The sequence below is a fragment of the Oncorhynchus gorbuscha genome, linkage group LG14 (assembly GCF_021184085.1).
Source record: "Oncorhynchus gorbuscha isolate QuinsamMale2020 ecotype Even-year linkage group LG14, OgorEven_v1.0, whole genome shotgun sequence".
In the NCBI taxonomy this organism is placed as follows: Eukaryota; Metazoa; Chordata; class Actinopteri; order Salmoniformes; family Salmonidae; genus Oncorhynchus; species Oncorhynchus gorbuscha.
In genome coordinates this window covers 15,487,143-15,509,244 of record NC_060186.1, presented here as the reverse complement: position 1 = coordinate 15,509,244, position 22,102 = coordinate 15,487,143, and the positions used below count along the sequence as shown (strand labels likewise).

Sequence of the window (22,102 nt, the reverse complement as noted above, 5' to 3'; positions counted from 1 at the left end):
CTCCACTCAAGCGTTTGTCCAACGTTGTGAGCGCACCTGGAGGAGGGTGAGGTCTGCACTTTGCCGTTACAGGGCACAGACTGTGAGAGCCGCCAATAAACGCAGGATTAAGAGTCCAAGGTATTGTTGCGGCCAGAGAGTGTGGCTTTCCACTCGCAACCTTCCTCTTACGACAGCTTCTCGTAAGTTGACTCCGCGGTTCATTGGTCCGTTCCGTGTCTCCCAGGTCGTCAATCCTGTCGCTGTGCGACTGCTTCTTCCGCGACATCTTCGTCGCGTCCATCCTGTCTTCCATGTCTCCTGTGTCAAGCCCTTTCTTCGCACCCCGTTCGTCTTCCCTCCCCCCCCCGTCCTTGTCGAGAGCGCACCTATTTACAAGGTACGTAGGATCATGGACATGCGTTCTCGGGGACGGGGTCACCAATACTTAGTGGATTGGGAGGGTTACGGTCCTGAGGAGAGGAGTTGGGTTCCGTCTCGGGACGTGCTGGACCGTTCACTCATTGATGATTTCCTCCGTTGCCGCCAGGATTCCTCCTCGAGTGCGCCAGGAGGCGCTCGGTGAGTGGGGGGGTACTGTCATGTTTTGTCTTAGATTGTCTTGTCATTTTTCTTTTCCCTCTGTTCATTTTCCCCCTGCTGGTCTTTTTAGGTTCGTTCCCCTTTTTCTCTCTCCCTTCCTCTCTCTCTTCTCTCTATCGTTCCATTCCTGCTCCCAGCTGTTCCTATTCCCCTAATCAATCATTTAGTCTTCCCACACCTGTTCCTTATCTTTTCCCCTGATTAGTCCCTATTTCTTCCCTTGTTTTCCGTTCCTGTCCTGTCGGATCCTTGTCTATTGTTCACCGTGCTGTGTCTGTGTATCGCCCTGTCGTGTCGTGTTTCCCTCAGATGCTGCGTGGAGAGCAGGTGTCTGAGTCTGCTAGGTTCAAGTGCCTTCCCGAGGCAACCTGCAGTTCTTGATCGAGTCTCCAGTCTGTTCTCGTCATTACGAGTGGAATTATGTCTTATGTTTGTAGAATTACTTTACTGGATTAAAGACTCTGTTTTCGCCAAGTCGCTTTTGGGTCCTCATTCACCTGCATGACAAGAGTGGGGAGGAGTAGATGGGATGTAAGGGGGGAGGTGTACCGAATTGAGAAAGGTTGTAGGAAGGTGTGAGGGAGAGTTTGAGGAGAGAACACGTGCACACTTTCCAACTATGCCCGCTCCATTGTAAGAGGCTAATGAGGCGGATGAGCGCTGCACCGGGGCGGGAGAGACAAACGCTGGATATGAGAAAGCATGGCTCAGAGCCAGCAGATCGCTCTCTCACACACACATACAACTCTTTGTGGTTAAGTAATCATGCCTTTGGAATGTGTACGAGTTCACATCAACTGGGGGGGAGGCATTGTCTCTGGGTCGAACTTCCCCTTTGTGACATAGAGATAGATGTTGGTACCAATGATCACATACATCACTTGGGACAGACACACAGTCACATGGCTAATCTGCCAAACTGATCCTTTGAGAAGTTCTAGAACACAGCTTTTTTCATTTTATTCTAGTTTTAGAAGAAGTTATATATTTGAGTTTGTTTTGTATGCCAACTCAAATAGTATTTCTACAATACACCATCAATAGGAGTGGCCAAGTAAAGCAGATTAATAGATAATGACAGCTTTAATAAACAAAGACGAAATCAATGTACTAACTGTCCATTGGTGCTCACAGTCCTGGGCAACTTGGCACTGAAGGGAGCTGAGAGCCAAAAATGACAGTTCATGGTTAAATGACAGCCCAGTCAGCAGCCCCACCGTGATACCCCTCCCAGCCCTGTGTCTGGCCAGCCTGCTGAGGTGAGGTGCAGCATCAGCCCTCAGTCAGATGATGGTACTGGAGGGTGTAACATTTAAGGAGTTTAGAGGATCCCTAACACCAACACAGCATTCCTCTGACCAGCTGCTGGTACTAGGGATGATTGGTGGCAGTCACACACCAGCTCGCTCACTCACTCACACATACATACACAAGCTCTCATAGATTTGTACACGTGTAAAGACACTTGTCGAATCTCTCTGGCACACGCACACACAGTCAATCACAAACGAACAAGGGCACACACAGCGTGTATGTACACCACTCCACACTCATAAACTACACTACACTCTTAAGTGTTCTTTCAACCAAATAAGTTGTATATTGTTGAAGGTAAATTAATAACCCAGACTGACATGGACCATGGGAGGGAGTACCATTAGCATAGCTTTGAAAGCTCCACATCTAAACAGCTTAATAATGACCGAGTATTTCAGTACAGAGAAACGCCCAGGGAAACCTCCACACCCATGATCTTATCTCCACTATTTACCCCCTAATTTCCCATCACCAGACCAGCCACTGGATCTTATATATCAGAGATCATGCCTGGGGCTCTTACATCTTTCAAGGATACATGTATTACAAATAGGGATTGATGTAGAAGTTATTCAAGATATTAATTCAATATTGTCTAACACATGAAGCTGCCAGATGAGGCAAATCAAGTATTTTTGCACAAAAAAAAAAAATATTTGACTGACTGATCTTTGAAGAGGGCATATCAAAAGTGCTTTCAAAGCAATTCCAGGAAAGCCTGTGAATTCCCGTTGCCATGGCTCCGAGGGGAATTAACTCAGCTCTCTCCTTAGGGTCAAACAGCCTGGCTTGGATCCCCAAATCCAAAAGACAAACATAACACCTGCTGGTTACATGCCACTTTCCCAAGCAAATTAATATTTTATTTGTCGGCTAATATGGTGAATGAATGGAGTACTATAGATATGAATGATTTGGGTAACATGTATTACCATGTCGTGTGTCTGAATGAAGCAGCATGCTAAGAGTCGCTCATGGTATTTTAATGGACTGAATTGGATGACTTAATCAATGCAAAACACTGCAGCACATGTCCTTGTAACTTCCCCTCAAACCCATGTCAGTTACAGTGCCTTGCAAAAGTATTCATCCCCCTTGGTGTTTTTCCTATTTTGTTGCATTACAACCTGTAATTTAAATGCATTTGTATTTGGATTTCATGTAATGGACATACACAAATTGTCCAAATTGGTGAAGTGAAATGAAAAAAATAACTTGTTTCAAAAAATAAAATGAAAATAAAAAGGGAAAAGTGGTGCGTGCATTTGTTTTCACCCCCTTTGCTATGAAGACCCTAAATAAGATCTGGTGCAACCAATTACCTTCAAAAGTCACATAATTAGTTAAATAAAGTCCACCTGTGTGCAATCTAAGTGTCACATGATCCGTCACATGATCTTAGTAGATATACACATGTTTTGAAAGGCCTCAGAGCCTGCAACACCACCAAGCAAACGGCACCACCAAGCAAACGGCACCACCAAGCAAACGGCACCATGAAGACCAAGGAGCTCTCCAAACAGGTCAGGGACAAAGTTGTGGAGAAGTACAGATCAGGGTTGGGTTATAAAAAAACAGAATCTTTGAACATCCCATGGAGCACAATTAAATCCAGCACCAAATCTCACGGACCAGGCAAGGAGGGCATTAATCAGTGAGGCAACAAAGAGACCAAAGATAACCCTAAAGGAGCTGCAAAGCTCCACAGCGGAGATTGGAGTATCTGTCCATAGAACCACTTTAAGCCGTACACTCCACAGAGCTGGGCTTTACGGAAGAGTGGCCAGAAAAAAAGCCATTGCTTAAAGAAAAAAAATAAGCAAACACGTTTGGTGTTCGCCAAAAGCATGTGTGAGACTCCCCAAACATATGGAAGAAGGGGTACTCTGGTCAGATGAGACAAAAATTTAGCTTTTTGGCCATCAAGGAAAGCGCAATGTCTGACGAAAACCCAACACTACTCATCACCCGAGGCCATCATCATGTTTTTCATCAGCAGGGACTGGGAAACTGATCAGAATTTAAGGAATGATGGATAGAGCTAAATACAGGGTAATTCTTGAGGGAAACCTGTTTCAGTCTTCCAGAGATTTGAGACTGGGACGGAGGTTCACCTTCCAGCAGGACAATGACCCTAAGCATGCTGCTAAAGCAACACTCGAGTGGTTTAAGGGTAGACATTTAAATGCCTTGGAAATGCCTAGTCAAAGCCCAGACCTCAATCCAATTGAGAATCTGTGGTATGACTTAAAGATTGATGTACACCAGGGGAACCCATACAACTTGAAGGAGCTGGAGCAGTTTTGCCTTGAAGAATGGGCAAAAATCCCAGTGGCTAGATGTGCCAGGTTTATAGAGACAGAGGCTTGCAGCTGTAATTCCTGGGAAAGGTGGCTCTACAAAGTATTGACTTTGGGGGGGGTTAATAGTTATGCATGCTCAAGTTCTTTTTTTTGTCTTATTTCTTGTTTGTTTCACAGTAAAAAAACAAAAATATTTTGCATCTTCAAAGTGGTAGGCATGTTGTGTAAATCAAATGATACAAACCCCCCAAAAATATATTTTAATTCCAGGTTGTAATGCAACAAAATAGGAAAAAAGGCAAGGGGGGAATACTTTCACAAGCCACTGTATTTATTGTATCATTGACCATTATTGGAATAAGGCAAACTGAAGGAACATAAGTCTTTGGGAGTCGTTTCCTTTGTTCTTCAGTGTTGGTCAGTTTGAGAGTCCGCCCAAAAACGCATTCTATTGGATCTCCCTTTGCCTCGCATGACAAGCTGGAATGGGCAGTGCCATGGGCCTGTGAGTAACAGCTGAACACTTGTAAAGAAGACTGGGGTCTGGACTGGCCACGGGGCTTGCGCTTTGAAAGTACAATACGTTTTCAAGCCACTCGGGGAGAGCAACAACGCTACACAATCAGCGGAGCCAAGGAGACCGGAGAAAAACTTTCCCCCAAATTCCCGACTCAGAGAGGGGGATAAAAGAAGGGGAGAAGCGCCAAACAAAAGAATTCTTAGCTTTCAGCAAAACAATAACTTTGGGAAAATAATTTACTTCAAATACAAATTCAATGAGATAGGCGTAACGGACCGGCTGCTCCAGCAAGAATCCGCTACTTGTAATTCAACATTCTGATTCGGAATACCTAAAACCACGGATTGAGTGCTGCAGCAACACTGAATGAAACAAAGTTGCGTAAAAAAAAACAGAATGGAAACGATAATGCGAATCACGTGGGCACTTCTTCCACTTGGTAAGTGTCTATTCTTTTGTATTTTATTTATTTTGTTTCATTTGATCAAAGTTGGTTTTATTTTTGGGGACCCACAAGACCCCATCACCACCACCTTTCCTTTATTTGAGCAATTGAAGACATTCAATGAGAGAAGTTAACATAGGAAAAGATCACATTTGGTATCATAATTTATCAATTCATAATAAAAGAAAAACTAAATAAAACAATGTTGATTATGAGAGGTTGTGTTTCTCCTCGGCAACAGGTGCGCACATCAATAGCTTACAGTTGATGATGCACTGAAGTTTGTAGCCTAATCAGTACATTTTTAAAACAAAATGGAATGGAATTCCCATCAAAAAATTAAATAGTTTTCGTTATATTCCGATTGACATATTGTCTTTTTTTTCAGTCATCGGTGCTAAAAGAACATGTTGCTTGGCAGTAATCCAAAGATACTAAATATAATTCCTATTAAACCGTTATTTTATTAGCCCTCTATCCCACTAATACTAGTGAGAATCTATACCAGCTGCGCGCTTTCACAACATGCTGCTCTAATTTCGGTATCGAGGAGTGAGTGAGGGGGAGTTGCACTGTAAGTGCGAGGCAGAGCCTGGCATCTGAGGGAGTGGCACCGGGGAGTCAGGGCCAGGGCCGCGCAGCTGAAACATCTGCCCCCTCTTCACGCCCGGGTCCTCTCCTCTCAAACTGTGCTCAAGAGCGAGGGAGACAACGGGACCGCATAATGAAGTGCCCCCGTGACCCGCTCAAGACGACCCTCATACCAAATGGTGAGGCGGAGTGTTATTCTTTAATTACGCGCAGATCGCACCTGCCTCTTGCCACCATAAATTCATGAAAGTAGAGGAGGCTTTTGTTTTTTGTCTCCGAGCAAAAACAGACTGGATGTTCACTCAGCCCTTTTCCCAAAACTGTTTTAGACAACATAAGGAGTTAGGCCTAAAACGAACTTGACAAGCATTATTGACAGGCATATAGGCACTAAAAAAAACTATGTCCTCCTTGGATACAAATCAACCTCCATTACCATTTGATAGAACACAAACCATTCATTTATGATGCATAATAAAACATTTTCAATCTGCAAACGAACCATAGTGCTTTTAAAAAGAATAGGTCAAATATCCCAGACCAGACCATATCCGTCCAGAGTCTAGCCCGCACACACCACTTCCCAGTCCCTTTCATCCTCTATTTGGGGTCATGAAGGTCATGTCGTGTGTTTTCCTAAAAGGTAAACCCAGCCAGGATCTCTGTTATGATCGGGATGCGGCTTGTCACCCACAGCCATCCTCCCTAGGCCCAGCCTATGGGAGACCGCTAGCGGAGAACAATAGATAGGAAAACTCCTTTAACAACATCCCTGTTCGTAAGGAAGGTGTGGCACCAGATTCCTATCCTGAGAGGAGCTCCCTCCGTCTCCTCACGCACACACACAGCCTGGTTCACTCAAATGCAAGGACAGGGAGACGGAGTCCTCACTCCTTCACTCCCCTGGAAATGCACCTAATAAAAGTGAGGGGAAACAGGACATTAAACAGGCTGTGCGTCTGCAATGACACTCCATTGTCTCTATAGGGCACTTTTTTACCTGAGCCATATGGGCCCTGCAAAAGTAGTGCATTGTCATGTGGCCAGGGCCCATTACAGTGTTGGTCAACAGTGCACTATAAAGAGAATAGGATGCCATTTCAGAGGCAGCCAGGGGGATTTAGATCCACTATCGACATTCAGGGGATTGGGGTTTTAAACAGCAGTGTTGGGGAACAGTACAGGAGAGGGAGGCTTCCAGTTCCTCTAGGGAGTAAGTGTAGTAAAGCCTTGTGATTCATCACTGTCCGATGTGGATGATAAAGCTCCACCACACCCTCCACCTCTATCTTCACCCCAGAGCAGCCTACACTCCTACATGTCCAGGCCAGGTGGACATTAATCAGGCCAGTGGCTGGCACCATGCATCACAGACCTTCACTCAGCTCCCCTCCTCCCTTCTACTGCCTCCCTGCTTCATCTCACACATACAGGAACACACACATCTACAAGGTCTCTCCCTCCCACCTTCACTCTCTCCTCACACTCCTTTCTCTGCCCTGGCTAGGAACTCCCTTCTACTTTACCTCTAAGAAAACAGAGAGCGGATGTTTCCTAATAAGAGCTAAGCAAACAAAACGTGTGTGCGTGTGTGTGTGTGTGTCAGAGTTGGGTCTTAAGTGTCGGTGACCACTATATCACTCCAATCTCCTCCATAATGTCAACTGTTCCACACTGTTGTCTACCAACATTCCTTGCCTAATGTATTTACTGGCAATAGATTCATAGCATACAGTATTCCTTGCTGCATTCCTTAGTTTAGCTCAAAGCCAGCCAACACACAGGACTAAAGACAATAGACGGGTCATTCCACAAAACGAGTTCCTTTGATATTTTAAGTAGTAAAAGCATCTTTAAATGTAGTGCCTATTAATATAGACCACATGGAACATTCAATGAATTCGATTTTTATTATGAATAAAGACTTGCTAAAGTACCAACATTCTGCATTTTGACATGTCCCTCAGTACACCCTCTGTGACATGTCCCTCAGTACACCCTCTGTGACATGTCCCTCAGTACACCCTCTGTGACATGTCCCTCAGTACACCCTCTGTGACATGTCCCTCAGTGACATGTCCCTCAGTACACCCTCTGTGACATGTCCCTCAGTACACCCTCTGTGACATGTCCCTCAGTACACCCTCTGTGACATGTCCCTCAGTACACCCTCTGTGACATGTCCCTCAGTACACCCTCTGTGACATGTCCCTCAGTACACCCTCTGTGACATGTCCCTCAGTACACCCTCTGTGACATGTCCCTCAGTACACCCTCTGTGACAAGATTTTAACCCCAACATTTCTCCAAGCTTTGTAACACTTTATTTGGATAAAGTCCTAACCCTTCCTAACCCTAACCCTTATTTTAAACCGTACCCTAACCTTAACAAGCAGTTGCTTATCAACAGCTGGTTTATTGATAGTATTGATTGTAGAGAATCTACAGATGGGGTCACACTATTTGGATAGTCCAGGTTTTCACCATTATTGTAAAGCCCTAGTTATTTTGTTGCTTTGATAAAGTCATTCCTGAAGATGATTATTTCTTCATGTGATTAGTGATTCATTTTAAGGGGGAAAATCCTGTCCCTCATTTTAAGGTCAGCCCTGTTAGGTGAACTAAAGTCTCGTTTTAACATGGTGAAACTATTCCTTTGTAAATATTTTCTAAATAAACATGAGGAAAATCATAGTGTATAAGCAGGTGAACTGGTTCTACTCTTTTTGGCCATTTGTGGAAAACTTGGCGTGTCGAGCATAACATGTCTACCCGGTTACCTGTAGATAGACAGGCTAGAATTGAACAACCCTGTCATAAGGGGATTTATGGCTGATTTATGACGGAATCGTCAACCCTGTTCATTTATTTGGCACTTAGTAGGCTGTTATTATAGATGTTTCTTGAAATGGGAAAAAAAAATTCTTTGTTAAGTTGCTGTTCATGACAGAACGTTAGATTAGGTGAAATCAAACTTTTCTTTTCATTCACTAAGTTACACTAACCAAAAGGGACTCATTTCATGAAACGACCCAGACCTCTATAGACTAAAGTGCTGTAGAAGCGCTGGACTTGACCATAAGTGCACACCACAGCTCAACATAGACACAAACACACCCATAAACCTGGCATCACAGCACTAGGAATGTGGTTGTGTTTGGGTGTGTGGACCCACACGGTGTGGCAGCTGATAATCTTCCTCCTGTCAGCTATGCTGTGTAGTCACAGACAGTTAAAATAAAAAATATTATTTACACCATCAGACAGAGACCAACGCCCTTTTTCCACCCTCACTCTCCTCTACCCACCTCCCCCAATCCTCCTCTACCCACCTCCCCCAATCCTCCTCTACCCACCTCCCCCAATCCCCTCTAATCCCCCAATCCTCCTCTACCCACCTCTCCCAATCCTCCTCTTACCCACCTCTCCCAATCCTCCTCTTACCCACCTCCCCCAATCCTCCTCTTACCCACCTCCCCCAATCCTCCTCTACCCACCACCCCAATCCTCCTCTACCCACCTCCCCCAATCCTCCTCTACCCACCTCCCCCAATCCTCCTCTACCCACCTCCCCCAATCCTCCTCTTACCCACCTCCCCCAATCCTCCTCTTACCCACCTCCCCCAATCCTCCTCTTACCCACCTCCCCCAATCCTCCTCTTACCCACCTCCCCCAATCCTCCTCTTACCCACCTCCCCCAATCCTCCTCTACCCACCTCCCCCAATCCTCCTCTACCCACCTCCCCCAATCCTCCTCTTACCCACCTCCCCCAATCCTCCTCTTACCCACCTCCCCAATCCTCCTCTTACCCACCTCTCCCAATCCTCCTCTTACCCACCTCCCCCAATCCTCCTCTTACCCACCTCCCCCAATCCTCCTCTACCCACCTCCCCCAATCCCGCTTTCTCTCTACTCTTTCTCTGCTCTCCCTTTTATTCACAGTGTTTTTACATTCACAGCCCCTCTCCTTAATGGAGGAGCCTATTGGATAAGTACTGTGTAAAGACTGCCTCCCTCCTCCTCCTCTCTTCCCTTCATCCCCCCTTTCCAATTCTGAATTACACCTCTCAATGGGACACCCCAAGAAGGCGGGGGACTACTGGGCTCTTAAAAAGCTTGGGCCGCAGTAGGAGGCCGTGGGTGAGGGAGTAACCCCCCCTGGCAGAGCCACACGCGGGGGAAGCCAGGCTTTTGTGTGGGCCGTCACCCACCTAACAGGGTGACTTTGTGTGTCTGGGGCTGGAGAGGGATAGCTACATTTATTTATTTACTCTCCTGCCTCTGGCAGTGCATGGTGGATGTTCACGCTCAGACGCACATAAATCTGGCCTTATTATGGGATGGCCTGGCTGGCACACATACAGGGACAGAGATGAATTCACACACAGCTAGACAGGATCACATACCCATGCCAGAACACAAGTGGACCTGCAGACACACACCCTTAGGACAGCATAAAGAAAGGCTCTTTTTATTTTTAAGATGTCCACTGATGGTGCCCAGGCTGGTCGCCATAAGCCTCTGCTCCCAACCCTCTACCAGTAGTCTGTGTGGGGCCTGGTGCCCAGGCTGGTCGCCATAAGCCTCTGCTCCCCTCCCTGTAACAGTAGTCTGTGTGGGGCCTGGTGCCCAGGCTGGTCGCCATAAGCCTCTGCTCCCCTCCCTCTACCAGTACTCTGTGTGGGGCCTGGGGCCCAGGCTGGTCACCATAAGCCTATGCTCCTCTCCCTCTAACAGTAGTCTGTGTGGGGCCTGGTGCCCAGGCTGGTCGCCATAAGCCTCTGCTCCCCTCCCTCTAACAGTAGTCTGTGTGGGGCCTGGTGCCCAGGCTGGTCGCCATAAGCCTCTGCTCCCCTCCCTCTACCAGTAGTCTGTGTGGGGCCTGGGGCCCAGAGGTTATTCTTACAATATGGCTGGCAGGAAGGCAGGACAATTCAACAGGTCTCCACCCTCCAGGCCGATTGTCATTCTGCTTTAACTGTGTACGGATGGAGGCTCTCACACTAAACATGATTGTGCTTGACGCCCGCCGGGACCCAACAACAGGACCCCTGTGGGGAGGGCAGGGGAGAGGGAGACACCCCTCTGACCCCATTACTGACTCGTTAGTCACAGTGGGACAGGCCAAGCCATAACACTGTCACAGGCATGAGTTAGGAACACAAACACTGGGGAAGTTGAAGATCTCAACCCTATGGTATATGGCATTTAGAGGCCTTATCATCATCTTGTTGCATTTCCATCTTGAAGATCTGGAAGTAACTGACTGTATTTTCCTGGGTTTCTGTTAGTCTTGACTCAGAGCAGGGTGTGTGTAGGGTGTTTCATGCTCTCTGTGTTTAAGTCATGCACACACGTGAAGAATGTCACGCTGCTTGCTTAGCGAGAACCACTTCTTCTTGATTCGGCTCAAACCGAAGCTCATACCCATGACCTCTGCCTTGCTAGCACATGTGACCACCCTCCGCACACGTGACCACCCTCACTTACTGGTCCCCTAAGGGATTCAAACCTTCAACCCTGGCGTTGCAAGCGTCATGCTCTACCAACTGAGTCACACATCCCCATGTGCCACACACACACACACACACACACACACACACACACACACACACACACACACACACACACACACACACACACACACACACACACACACACACACACACACACACACACACACACACACACACACACACACACAGTGAGAGAGCAAAGAAGCCCATATCTTATTGCATAACAGAGTTAACAGGAAGGACATTGGGGTCGGTTCTCACACCCTCTGACTACCGTCTGGCCCTGAGAGGGTCCGGGACACCGGGTCGCACCCCGTGGGAGAGAGACAGTCCACTGTAGTAGCAGACCCAACAGGACGTAACCGGACCCAATGACCGAGCGATCCATCTTAATAATAGCCTGGTGGAGGAAGAGGCTAATAAGACCTGGCTGCAGGTCAGTCTGTGTTGGCCCAGTTATGCTGTGTAGTCACAGACAGACATCCAATACTCATGGGGATAGTAATGTAATCCTACTGTGGTATACAGGAACCTGTTCTGGTGTGATCTATGACTTACAACAAGGAGGCTTCATTCCCTATTCACTACTAAGCATCATGGCTACTAGCTAGGGAGCCTATGGCAGAGGAAAGGGAAGCTACGGAGATGGGAACCTTCCATTCCATCTCCCGCCCCCCGCCCTTCTCCTTTCTCTGGGTGGGGCGGCATATCTTAAGGAATGAGTGTTTTTGGAGAGACTACAGGTGCTATCCGTGTGTGTGTGTGAGTGAGTGTGTGTTTGTGGTGGGTGGGGGGGGGGGGGGTTGGAATGTCTCTGAGGTAAAAACAGCCCCAGCTAATAATGTCAGGATCAGGGTTGCTGCTGTCACCTGTTAAGAAACAGACACCCGGGTGACAGGCAGGGTCAAAGAGGGTCATCCCATGACACCACAGCTAGAGGAGGTAGAGGAGGGGAGATAGTGGAGCAGACAGATAGAGACACAGGTCTCGCAACAACACAGAGTCTCAGAGGCAGAACACTGTGTGGAAATCACAGGAGCAGTTCACCAGTCCCAGGTCAAATACATACTGTACATGGAATATCTGCATGATCAGTACAGTCTACTCTCAAGACATTGCATAGCGTATGTCAGAAATGAACTGTATCACTCCTGACTTACACATTTCCAAAAGCTGTCTTAAAATGTAGCAAATAAATACTGTCTGTAAAACACTTTTTTCCCCCATTGTCATTCAGTCCTGCTGGGATACTTCCACCTGTTAGACTACAATGTTGAAGCAGCCTACTTCCTCGAGCTACCCTGCCTGGTCTCATAGACCAGGCGTAACATAGTAAATATACATTTGGGACACTGAAATTAGTATGATATGGTAAGTTTGGTATGGTTACATAAGACAGAAGGTTACTTAATGCAAAAATGAGCAGAGGGTGGTTGGTCGTTTTAGCACCTCCTTTCACTAGCTACCTGGGGACATTACCAATGCTGTAGCAACTTCCTGTCACTAGCTACCTGGGGACATTACCAATGCTGTAGCAACTTCCTTTCACTAGCTACCTGGGGACATGACCAATGCTGAAGCAGCCCCCTCCACTAGCTACCTGGGGACATGACCAATGCTGAAGCAGCCCCCTCCACTAGCTACCTGGGGACATGACCAATGCTGAAGCAGCCCCCTCCACTAGTTACCTGGGGACATGACCAATGCTGAAGCAGCCCCCTCCACTAGCTACCTGAGGACATGACCAATGCTGAAGCAGCCCCCTCCACTAGCTACCTGGGGACATGACCAATGCTGAAGCAGCCCCCTCCACTAGCTACCTGGGGACATGACCAATGCTGAAGCAGCCCCCTCCACTAGCTACCTGGGGACATGACCAATGCTGAAGCAGCCCCCTCCACTAGCTACCTGGGGACATGACCAATGCTGAAGCAGCCCCCTCCACTAGCTGCCAGGGGACATTAGCAGGAGTGTAAACAAACAGGCTGGGCCTGGGGGGAGGATTTAGAGTTTCCCCCTCCTATAGAGCTGTCTGTGTCTCTGGGTTCTCTCCTCATAGTGACTACTAAGCTGCTCAATGGAGCCTGATAACAATTGGCGTGTCTGCAGTTTGGGATAGCAGCCACAGTGTTGGCTGCCTGTCAAAGAGAAGAGATGGAGACAACAATGTTTTACCTCTCCCCTCCTCCACCACCCCTCTAAAACAGACACTGATAAGAGGCTGTTTTAGACAATGTCCTCGTTGCCCCCGACAACCACTACTAATCCCCACGTCTGGATTTACATCTTTACATCCTGGCTGAGCATCTTTTTAACGGGCTGGTCAACAGGAGGGGCTCTACTCCATAACATACATACAATACAATGACTATTAGAGTGTGAAAATATGTATTGATATGGAGATTGACAATCTGGTTGTAAGGGTGATTCAAGTAGTATAGAAACCTATGAGGTTGGATTGAATAGAGTCGACTAGAGCCCCCAAATCTCTTTATTCTACAGTGCACATGTGGAGTGGGAGGTGAGAGTGAGAGTGTATGGTTTATGTGTGGGTGTGTATGTACAGTATGTCCACTACCTGTATTGTAGGCCTGTGTGTGTGGATGTAACCTTGGCAGGAATATCCAATTACTGAGCACTGAAAAACAATGTTGTCCTATGTGTATAGATTTTGGGCTGCACAATATCTGCAAAAAAAATAAAAAATGAATTGTGATTTTTTTTAAACAAATATGTGATTTGACTTGCAATATACAGGTAACTGCCAAAACAAAGGAAATAACAGGGTGTTGGGCCACCACCAGCCAGAACAGCTTCAATGTGCCTTGGTATATATTCTACAAGTGTCTGGAACTTCACTGGAGGGAACACCATTCTTCCACAAGAAATGTCAACATTTGGTGTTTTGTTGGTGGTGGAAAACACTCTCAGGAACAACTCCAGAATCTCCCATAACTGTTTAATTGGGTTGAGATCTGGTGATTGAGACACACACACCCTGTAAACCCCCTAAGCTCCTTTGAGACCCCTCTTTCAACATCACAAATCTTTTCTTTTAACCATGGAAGCCAAAATAATGGACAACTGGCCATTTTTATACATCAGCCCAAAGACTGTCTATTATATTGAGAAAATATTTGAGTGACCGCTCTAACAATGGAAATACATGTACACCTGTATTTAGGGAGTTTCTCCCATTTTTCTCTGCAGATCCTCTCAAGCTCTGTCAGGTTGGATGGGGAGCGTCGCTGCACAGCTATTTTCAGGTCTCTCCTGAGATGTTCGATCTGGTTCAAGTCCGGGCTCTGGCTGGGCCACTCAATGACATTCAGGGACTTGTCCTGAAGCCACTCCTGTTTCGTCTTGGCTGCGTGCTTAGGGTTGTTGTCCTGTTGGAAGGTGAACCTTCACCCCAGTTTGAAGTCCTGAGCACTCTGGAGCAGGTTTTCATCAAAGATCTCTCTGTACTTTGCTCAATTCATCTTTCCCTCGATCCTGACTAGTCTCCCAGTCCCTGCCGCCGATAAACATCCCCACAGCATGACGCTGCCACCACCATGCTTCACCGTAGGGATGGTGCCAGGTTTCCTCCAGAAATGACACTTGGCATTCAGGCCAAAGAGTTCAATCATGGTTTCATCAGACCAGAGAATCTCGTTTCTCATGGTCCGAGATACCTTTAGGTGCCTTTTGGCAAACTCCAAGAGGGCTGTCATGTGCCTTTTACTGAGGAGTGGCTTCCGTCTGGCCACTCTACCATAAAGGCCTGATTGGTGGAGTGCTGCAGAAATGGTTGTCCTTCTGGAAGGTTCTCCCATCTCCACAGAGGAATTCTGGAGTTCTATCAGTTACCAATGCCTTTCTCCCCCGATTGTTCAGTTTGGCCAGGCGGCCAGCTCTAGTAGGAGTCTTGGTGGTTCCAAACTTCTTCTATTTAAGAATGATGGAGGTCACTGTGTTCTTGTAGACCTTCAATGTTGCAGAAATGTTTTGGTACCCTTCCCCAGATCTGTGCCTCAACATAATCCGGTCTCAGAACTCTACAGACAATTCCTTTGACCTCATGGCTTGGTTTTTGCTCTGACATGCACTGTCAAATGTGGGACCTTATATAGGTGTGTGCCTTTCCAAATCATGTCCAATCAATTGAATTTACCACAGGTGGACTCCAATCAAGTTGTAGAAACATCTTAAGGCGGATCAATGGAAAAAGGATGCACCCGAGTTCAATTTCGATTCTTATAGCAAAAGGCCTGAATACTTATGTTTTGAATTTGTAATTTGCAAAAATGTCTAAAAACCAGTTCTCTGTCATTATGGGGTATTGTGTGTAGATTGATGAGGGGAAACATATGATACATTTTAGAATAAGGCTCTAACATAACAAAAGTCTGAATATTTTTCCGAATGCACTGTATCTCTATGACAACAGGCACAACTCAGATAAAAAAAAATTGTAAGTTGCCAAAATGCCATTTATCAGTGCATTCGTAACAACCGAACCATTACGAAACTTATATTACATCAAATAACCCTCACGTATCACATTGCAATTACATTTTTTGTTGATCAAATTCAACACACTCATTGACCTCCATACAACAATTACTCACTTCGTGGGCTTATTTTCGTGGACAGATTTTGGGTGGAGTAAAATCTCTCGCTTCACCTCTTCCTCTCTGATGACCCTAAGCATGATGGGATGTTAATAGCTTCATTAACTCAGGAACCACACATCTGTGGAAGCACCTGCTTTACATATCCTTTGTATCGGTCATTTACTCAAGTGTTTCCTTCGTTTTGGCAGTTACCTGTAGATGAAAACACTTGGGTGAACTGTTGGAATCCTAGAAACAGAATGATTTATATTAAAAAGCAAAAAAGTGTCATCGTTGTCTGGAACAATCTGTTGACTGCATTTGACCTAACAGAACAGCATGCAAACTTATAGTGAATCTAAAGAGGAGCAGCTGCGCTGCTTAATGGGGCGGGGCTTGAGCGTGTGTGACGCAGCCACAAGTAAACTATAAAAAGAGACGCTACATGTAACAGTATAATTTTAAACCGTCCCCTCGCCCATACCCGGGCGCGAACCAGGGACCTTCTGCACACAACGACAACAGTCACCCTCGAAGCATCGTTACCCATCGCTCCACAAAAGCCGCAGCCCTTGCAGAGCAAGGGGAACTACTACTTCAAGGTCTCAGAGCAAGTGACGTAACCGATTGAAACGCACATCCGTTACATACACATGGCTGAGAGGAGTTTCAAAATATTGCATGCGATATGAATCTTCTTGCGACATGAATATTGTACGACAATATTGCGATTTTGATGTGAGTTAGATGAATTATGCAGCCCTATATGAATTGACAGCCTATGTAGCCTTTGAAATGTATGTTATTTATAGTGCAGTGTGTTAGTAATGTAGGTATACGGCCTGAACATGTGAGATAAGAGAGGTATGAGTGTTTTTAGTGTGTGACTGCACCCACGTATGTGCGGGACTGAGTATGAGGAAGCAAGTAGTAGTCCTAATGCTATGGTGGTACGTGTGTGTGTGGGTTGAGGGAGGGGATCCCATAGAAGCCATTGTTCTAAATCCCTAGGGTCCCAGCCTGAGAACGTGGTCCAGGATTGTTCACGGTGCGCTGGGGCAAGCCCATAGGTTGGGTTTGGAGCATCCTGTCCTGTTTACTATGAATAGAGAAACAGAGAGAGAATGAAATTAAACAGAGATGGCATTATTTCCATGTAAATTTAGCCAAGTAGATTACATTTAGTTAGGCCTATGTAATATTTGCTTCAGATTAAACAGTTAACACTGTTTTGTGTTTGTTCACTCCAGGTCTTCTACTTCACTGTACTGATGCTAATCCAAAGCAACAACCCTCATCCTCTTCATATACAGCCTCTATCACCGCCACAATTACAGCTGGCGTCACAGCCACCCCGTCACCGATATCAACTCAGGTGACTAGTGTAGCCTCTAACACAGCCACCCCGTCACCGATATCAACTCAGGTGACTAGTGTAGCCTCTAACACAGCCACCCCGTCACCGATATCAACTCAGGTGACTAGTGTAGCCTCTAACACAGCCACCCCGTCACCGATATCAACTCAGGTGACTAGTGTAGCCTCTAACACAGCCACCCCGTCACCGATATCAACTCAGGTGACTAGTGTAGCCTCTAACACAGCCACCCCGTCACCGATATCAACTCAGGTGACTAGTGTAGCCTCTAACACAGCCACCCCGTCACCGATATCAACTCAGGTGACTAGTGTAGCCTCTAACACAGCCACCCCGTCACCGATATCAACTCAGGTGACTAGTGTAGCCTCTAACACAGCCACAATCACGACAGCCAGAGTCACACCCAGGACCAGCATTGTTACTGCCGTGGGTACTGCTGGAATGGGGGCCTCTGGGTCCTCAGGAACCCTCACTCAGACCACCCCGGACACTACAGGTGAGGGTCTATCTCCCAATACCATTTCACCTCAAAACACCTATCACTCACCCAGCATAGAGTTTGGCTGTAGTCTCAAAGGAATTAAAACCCTAAAAGCTGAACAGTTCTTATCCCATGCGGTCATGTGTGATTACACCATGGAAGTGAGAGAACATTCAACAGACAAAATTGTCCATTCTCTTATTTATGCTTCTAGAAGAAGTCACAGAGGTTTCAACTACAACATCGGATGGCCCAACCCCATGGTCAGCATCGTCCTTTCCTTCCCATCCCCCCTCCACATCCAGCCGTGTGGGTTCAGGCAGCAGTCTTGCTACCACCACGACCAGCACACAGGGAAGGATGGTGTCTACAACCACGGCTGAGACTACAACTCCTCCCAAGACCTTTACGGTATGACAGAAAGAGTTTAACATAAGACTTGTCAGTCTGATTCAAGAAAAATGTTCTGAATCATTACGCACACAAATATGACCTGAACTATGTATTTTTTTCCTGATTTTTATAGTTTGTCAAGTCCCAAAATGGAGAGGTAAGGGTTTCTCCTTTCTACTGTCATCCTAGATTTGCTCACGAGTTTAGGTCTGCGTTTACATTCGGTTTCAAATGACAAATGTAATGACAAATCCTCAGTTGCAGTTCGAACCATCTTTACAGAGTGGTCCTCAAAGACCAGGATGGTGAAAGCCTGCTCTGACCTCTACCCTTCCCCTGGTCCTATAGATGGGTTAGCTGACGTCATGAAAACAATGTGCACACTGAGGCAGAATTCTGTGTGTTGTTGTGGTTCTGGATGGCCAGTTGGTTAGCAACTTTAATTTTTTAAATTTTACCTTTATTTAACCAGGCAAGTCAGTTAAGAACATTCTTATTTTCAATGACGGCCTGGGAACAGTGGGTTAACTGCCTGTTCAGGGGCAGAACGACAGATTTGTACCTTGTCAGCTGGGGGGTTTGAACTCACAACCTTCCGGTTACTAGTCCAACGCTCTAACCACTAGGCTACGCTGCCGCCCCTGGCAACAATGACAAGCTGCCATGTGGGGAATCGTAGGTGGTGTGTTTCAGCTATTTTTATCTTGTCATTGATACCATGTCTTGAGGTATTTTGACTGATATAATTTCCATGCTAATATAAAAATCTACCAGCTAGCTAACCAACAACTGTAACAATGTATTTGAAAGGCAACAAGTGCTCATTGTGCAAATGTATTTAGGTTTTCAATAAACATTTGGAGACCAAGTTAACATGTTGACAACAATCTAAGTAAACCATCTGTTTTGCCCCATAGTTGCACACGCTTATGTTTTGTTGCTGAACAACCAACCCGTCTATTCACAACACAGAGCGACACTCGTTTCCAAAGCCAGGACAGGAAGTAGAGCATCATATTATTAAAAAAGGATTCCGCAGGCATTGGGTGGAAAAAGTGTCTTAGTGGTAAACCTTCCTGCCTTTCTCTGGTTTCCGTTTTTCCCACACCTCTCACGTTCTTCCTCGCTGTCTATGAACAGCTGCTCTGCTTCAGAAAGGCCAAGAATAACTGACACCTCATTGTGCGGGAAATGCTGACGTCCCACCTTTGACCTTTCCCTCGACTCACCAAAACCAGCATTGTAGCGATGGTTGTAATGATATCATGGTGAAATGACATCAGCTCAGCAATTGCCACTCTTTAGATAGATTCACTAAACAAGGCATGTTGATTGTTTTTTGTCCCGTTCATAAACTATGGAAACATTTGATGCAACTTAGAGCCTTACAAACGTGTTTTTTTCTCTCGTCAGAATTACGAGAGGAAGGATCTGGAGGAGCTGTGTCGACAGCTGATGTCTCAGATGCACGACGCTAACTGTACTCTGACTGTGAGAGAGAACAACGGACACACTACCTTTGACAGCGTGGTAATGACCGGTAAAGGTAAGTAAAACTACCCAGTCCCCACGATTCAGACGCTTCCAAAGCAATTAAATAGAGCACAACTAACGCACCCCGTTTCCTAATGCTAGTCTTGGTTGTATGAATTGTGTTTAAATACATACTATCTGAGAGGTTTTGAGCCAATTGCTGTCAAGGTCAAGTACCAGAAATCAACTGTTGTAAATGATTTTTTTTAGTGGACAATTCTGTCGTGCAGCAATACTACGAGGAAATCACCAGAGTAAGTCTAACACTGTGAACTACATATTTCCCTGAATGTCATCATAAACTGGCTACTAGAGAACATGTAAAGGTTGTATTTGGAGGGAGGGTCAAATGGTGGGTCCTTATTTACTTTTTCATCTATTCTGTCAGAAACCAAGCGACAACATGACCCTGATTGCCATCTTGGCATCCTGCGGAGCTCTGCTGGCCATGATTGTAGGCTTCGCCATCTACGCCTCATACCACCGCAAGTCCTATCGGAAGAACCTCCAAGTAAACCATTAGGAAATCAAACTACTCTACAATCAATAATGTCTGTCTGTGATATGTCCACATTCTTCCTAAAATACTTACTAATAATAGTTGAGCTATGCTTTCAGAGGGTCCTCACCTGAAATCTCCCCTTATCTTCTCTCAACAGCAACACCTGACGGAGGAGCTGCAGACAGTGGAGGACGGTTACCATGACAACCCCACATTGGAGGTGATGGAGGTGCAGCCGGAGATGCAGGAGAAGAAGGTGGCCCTGTACGGAGAGTTCAACGACAGCTGGATTGTCCCCATCGACAGCCTGCTCAAAGAGGACCTGCCAGACGAGGAGGACACTCACTTGTAGAGGAGTGGAACAGACAGGGGTGCTACTATAATCCCTCGACCAACTGACTCTCCCTTCCCTGCACCGTTACAAGGGCCCTGTTTAGTAGAGGGTTCTAGCTCCCAACGTTGCAGGTAGAAATGTATTATATATAGAATATATACAACTTTAAATAATGGTATTTGAGAATTGCACAATTGTGACAGTTCTATGCAATGCATTTCTATCCGCAACACTTTTAATGTTCCTCCCCACTGAACCAGACCCAAGGCAACGACAGACAGCACCTGACAGATCTGGAGAAAATAAAACACCCAGATGACAGGTTCTGGAAACCCTTCCGGCCTAAACGGGTGTCTGAGTCCCATCGCTGTGGCCATGGAAAAGTAACAGGCCATTTAGTGGATACTACACCAAGCAACATTGTGTCTAGTTTTAGGAGATATTCAATATTTGGGAAATGTAACTCTCAAACATACACAATCCCATTTTAAGAGGCATTGAGCATTTAAAAGGTACTTGATGTACCGCTTCAGTTATTGATTTAAATTGGGAAAACCAAACACTCAAAACACCAATATTTCAGGGTGGAGTTTGAAGTGGTCTAAACTAAAATCTGCATGTTTTTATGCTGTAATCAACGTAATCCCCGAAAGTGCATTGAATTGTACACTTGAGCACCTGTACATAGTATTTTCTTATATTTTCAGAGAAAATGGAAGCTGAAACTTTGTAAACTGTAACACTGCCTTTATGGTTAAATCTCAATAGTATTGATTTAGAGAAAATGACCTCAGGATAGTTAATTAAACTACTAGTGAATCTCAGCTCTGACGACCTGGCAGTGGCTGCTGTATAGAAGCCATGTACTGGTTCTACTGAGCACAGTGAACCACACTAATGAAACAACGGGCTCCATGGAGACGCTGCTGGGACGGGAGCGTCTACAGATATGAAGGGGGAAAAAACACTGTAAATAGTCGTTTGAAAATTCTAAAGAACTTGACCTAGGACCAGTTTCCTGGACATAGATAAAGCCGACCCTTGGACTTAAGAGCCCTTTCAACTATGCTTTTTAGTCTAGGACTGGGGTTGCACTGTATCAGGGAAGCTGGCCCCTAAAGATACATATTTTCTTGTTTGCTGATGTTGAAGGTTACATAGGCCTCTGCACATTTTATTTGTTTGTTACATTTCTATTCAGTCGATTTGACGAAAAAGGGTATTTAAATATCCATGTGATTATCTGGCAAAATGTATTCCAATTCATGTATAATTCACATGGACACAATAATTCCCAATTATATTTAAGCTGTAGAAAAACACCAAACAATCCACCACTTATTCCTGTGTCGTTTGTCATTAGTTCTGTACAGTCGCTCACTCGTATTTTATTTCTTTTACACGAAAATATTTAGCAGTTATTGTATGTATTTATGGTTTGTTTGCTGATGAAGCCAAACAACAGGGGGTCTGACACACTGGAAGCTGTGCCTCGTCTATCATGACCAGGGCAGCCATGTTTTCTTATACCAATAAAGATTTGCCAATAAAACACACTTTCAAACAGGTGTTGTATTTTTTGTAACTTTTCACCAATGATAAAT

At 45.7% G+C, this 22,102-nt stretch overlaps 2 protein-coding genes across 3 annotated transcripts in view; one reads left to right on the top strand and one right to left on the bottom strand.

Annotated features, from left to right (window-relative positions):
• LOC123994541 (histidine ammonia-lyase-like) overlaps window positions 1-15,987 on the bottom strand; it is a 33,568-nt gene extending 17,581 nt beyond the window's left edge. Inside the window, exon 1 of the mRNA XM_046297243.1 lies at window positions 15,890-15,987. Coding sequence (XP_046153199.1) covers window positions 15,890-15,972 — 83 coding nt within the window. The 5' untranslated portion in view covers window positions 15,973-15,987. The remainder of the gene's footprint in view (window positions 1-15,889) is intronic.
• LOC123994547 (podocalyxin-like) lies at window positions 4,702-22,054 on the top strand. 2 transcript variants are annotated; one of them, XM_046297250.1, is made up of 8 exons: window positions 4,702-5,161; window positions 17,125-17,751; window positions 17,954-18,147; window positions 18,263-18,286; window positions 19,543-19,675; window positions 19,873-19,916; window positions 20,051-20,173; window positions 20,322-22,054. In XM_046297250.1, the coding sequence occupies exons 1-8, from the start codon at window positions 5,089-5,091 to the stop codon at window positions 20,514-20,516; spliced, it is 1,413 nt and encodes a 470-aa protein (XP_046153206.1). In that variant the 5' UTR covers window positions 4,702-5,088; the 3' UTR covers window positions 20,517-22,054. The 2 variants fall into 2 exon arrangements, with proteins under 2 accessions (XP_046153206.1, XP_046153205.1); XM_046297249.1 differs by having other exon boundaries at window positions 4,703-5,161; window positions 17,951-18,147.
• The last annotated feature ends 48 nt before the right edge of the window (window positions 22,055-22,102 follow it).

Excerpts from the sequence above, each read along its gene's own strand:
- LOC123994547 (XM_046297249.1), top strand. The coding sequence starts at position 5,089 with ATGAAACAAAGTTGCGTAAAAAAAAACAGAATGGAAACGATAATGCGA. Across the intron at positions 18,148-18,262 it reads CTCCTCCCAAGACCTTTACG|TTTGTCAAGTCCCAAAATGG; the intron begins GTATGACAGAAA and ends TGATTTTTATAG. Across the intron at positions 19,917-20,050 it reads ACTACGAGGAAATCACCAGA|AAACCAAGCGACAACATGAC; the intron begins GTAAGTCTAACA and ends CTATTCTGTCAG.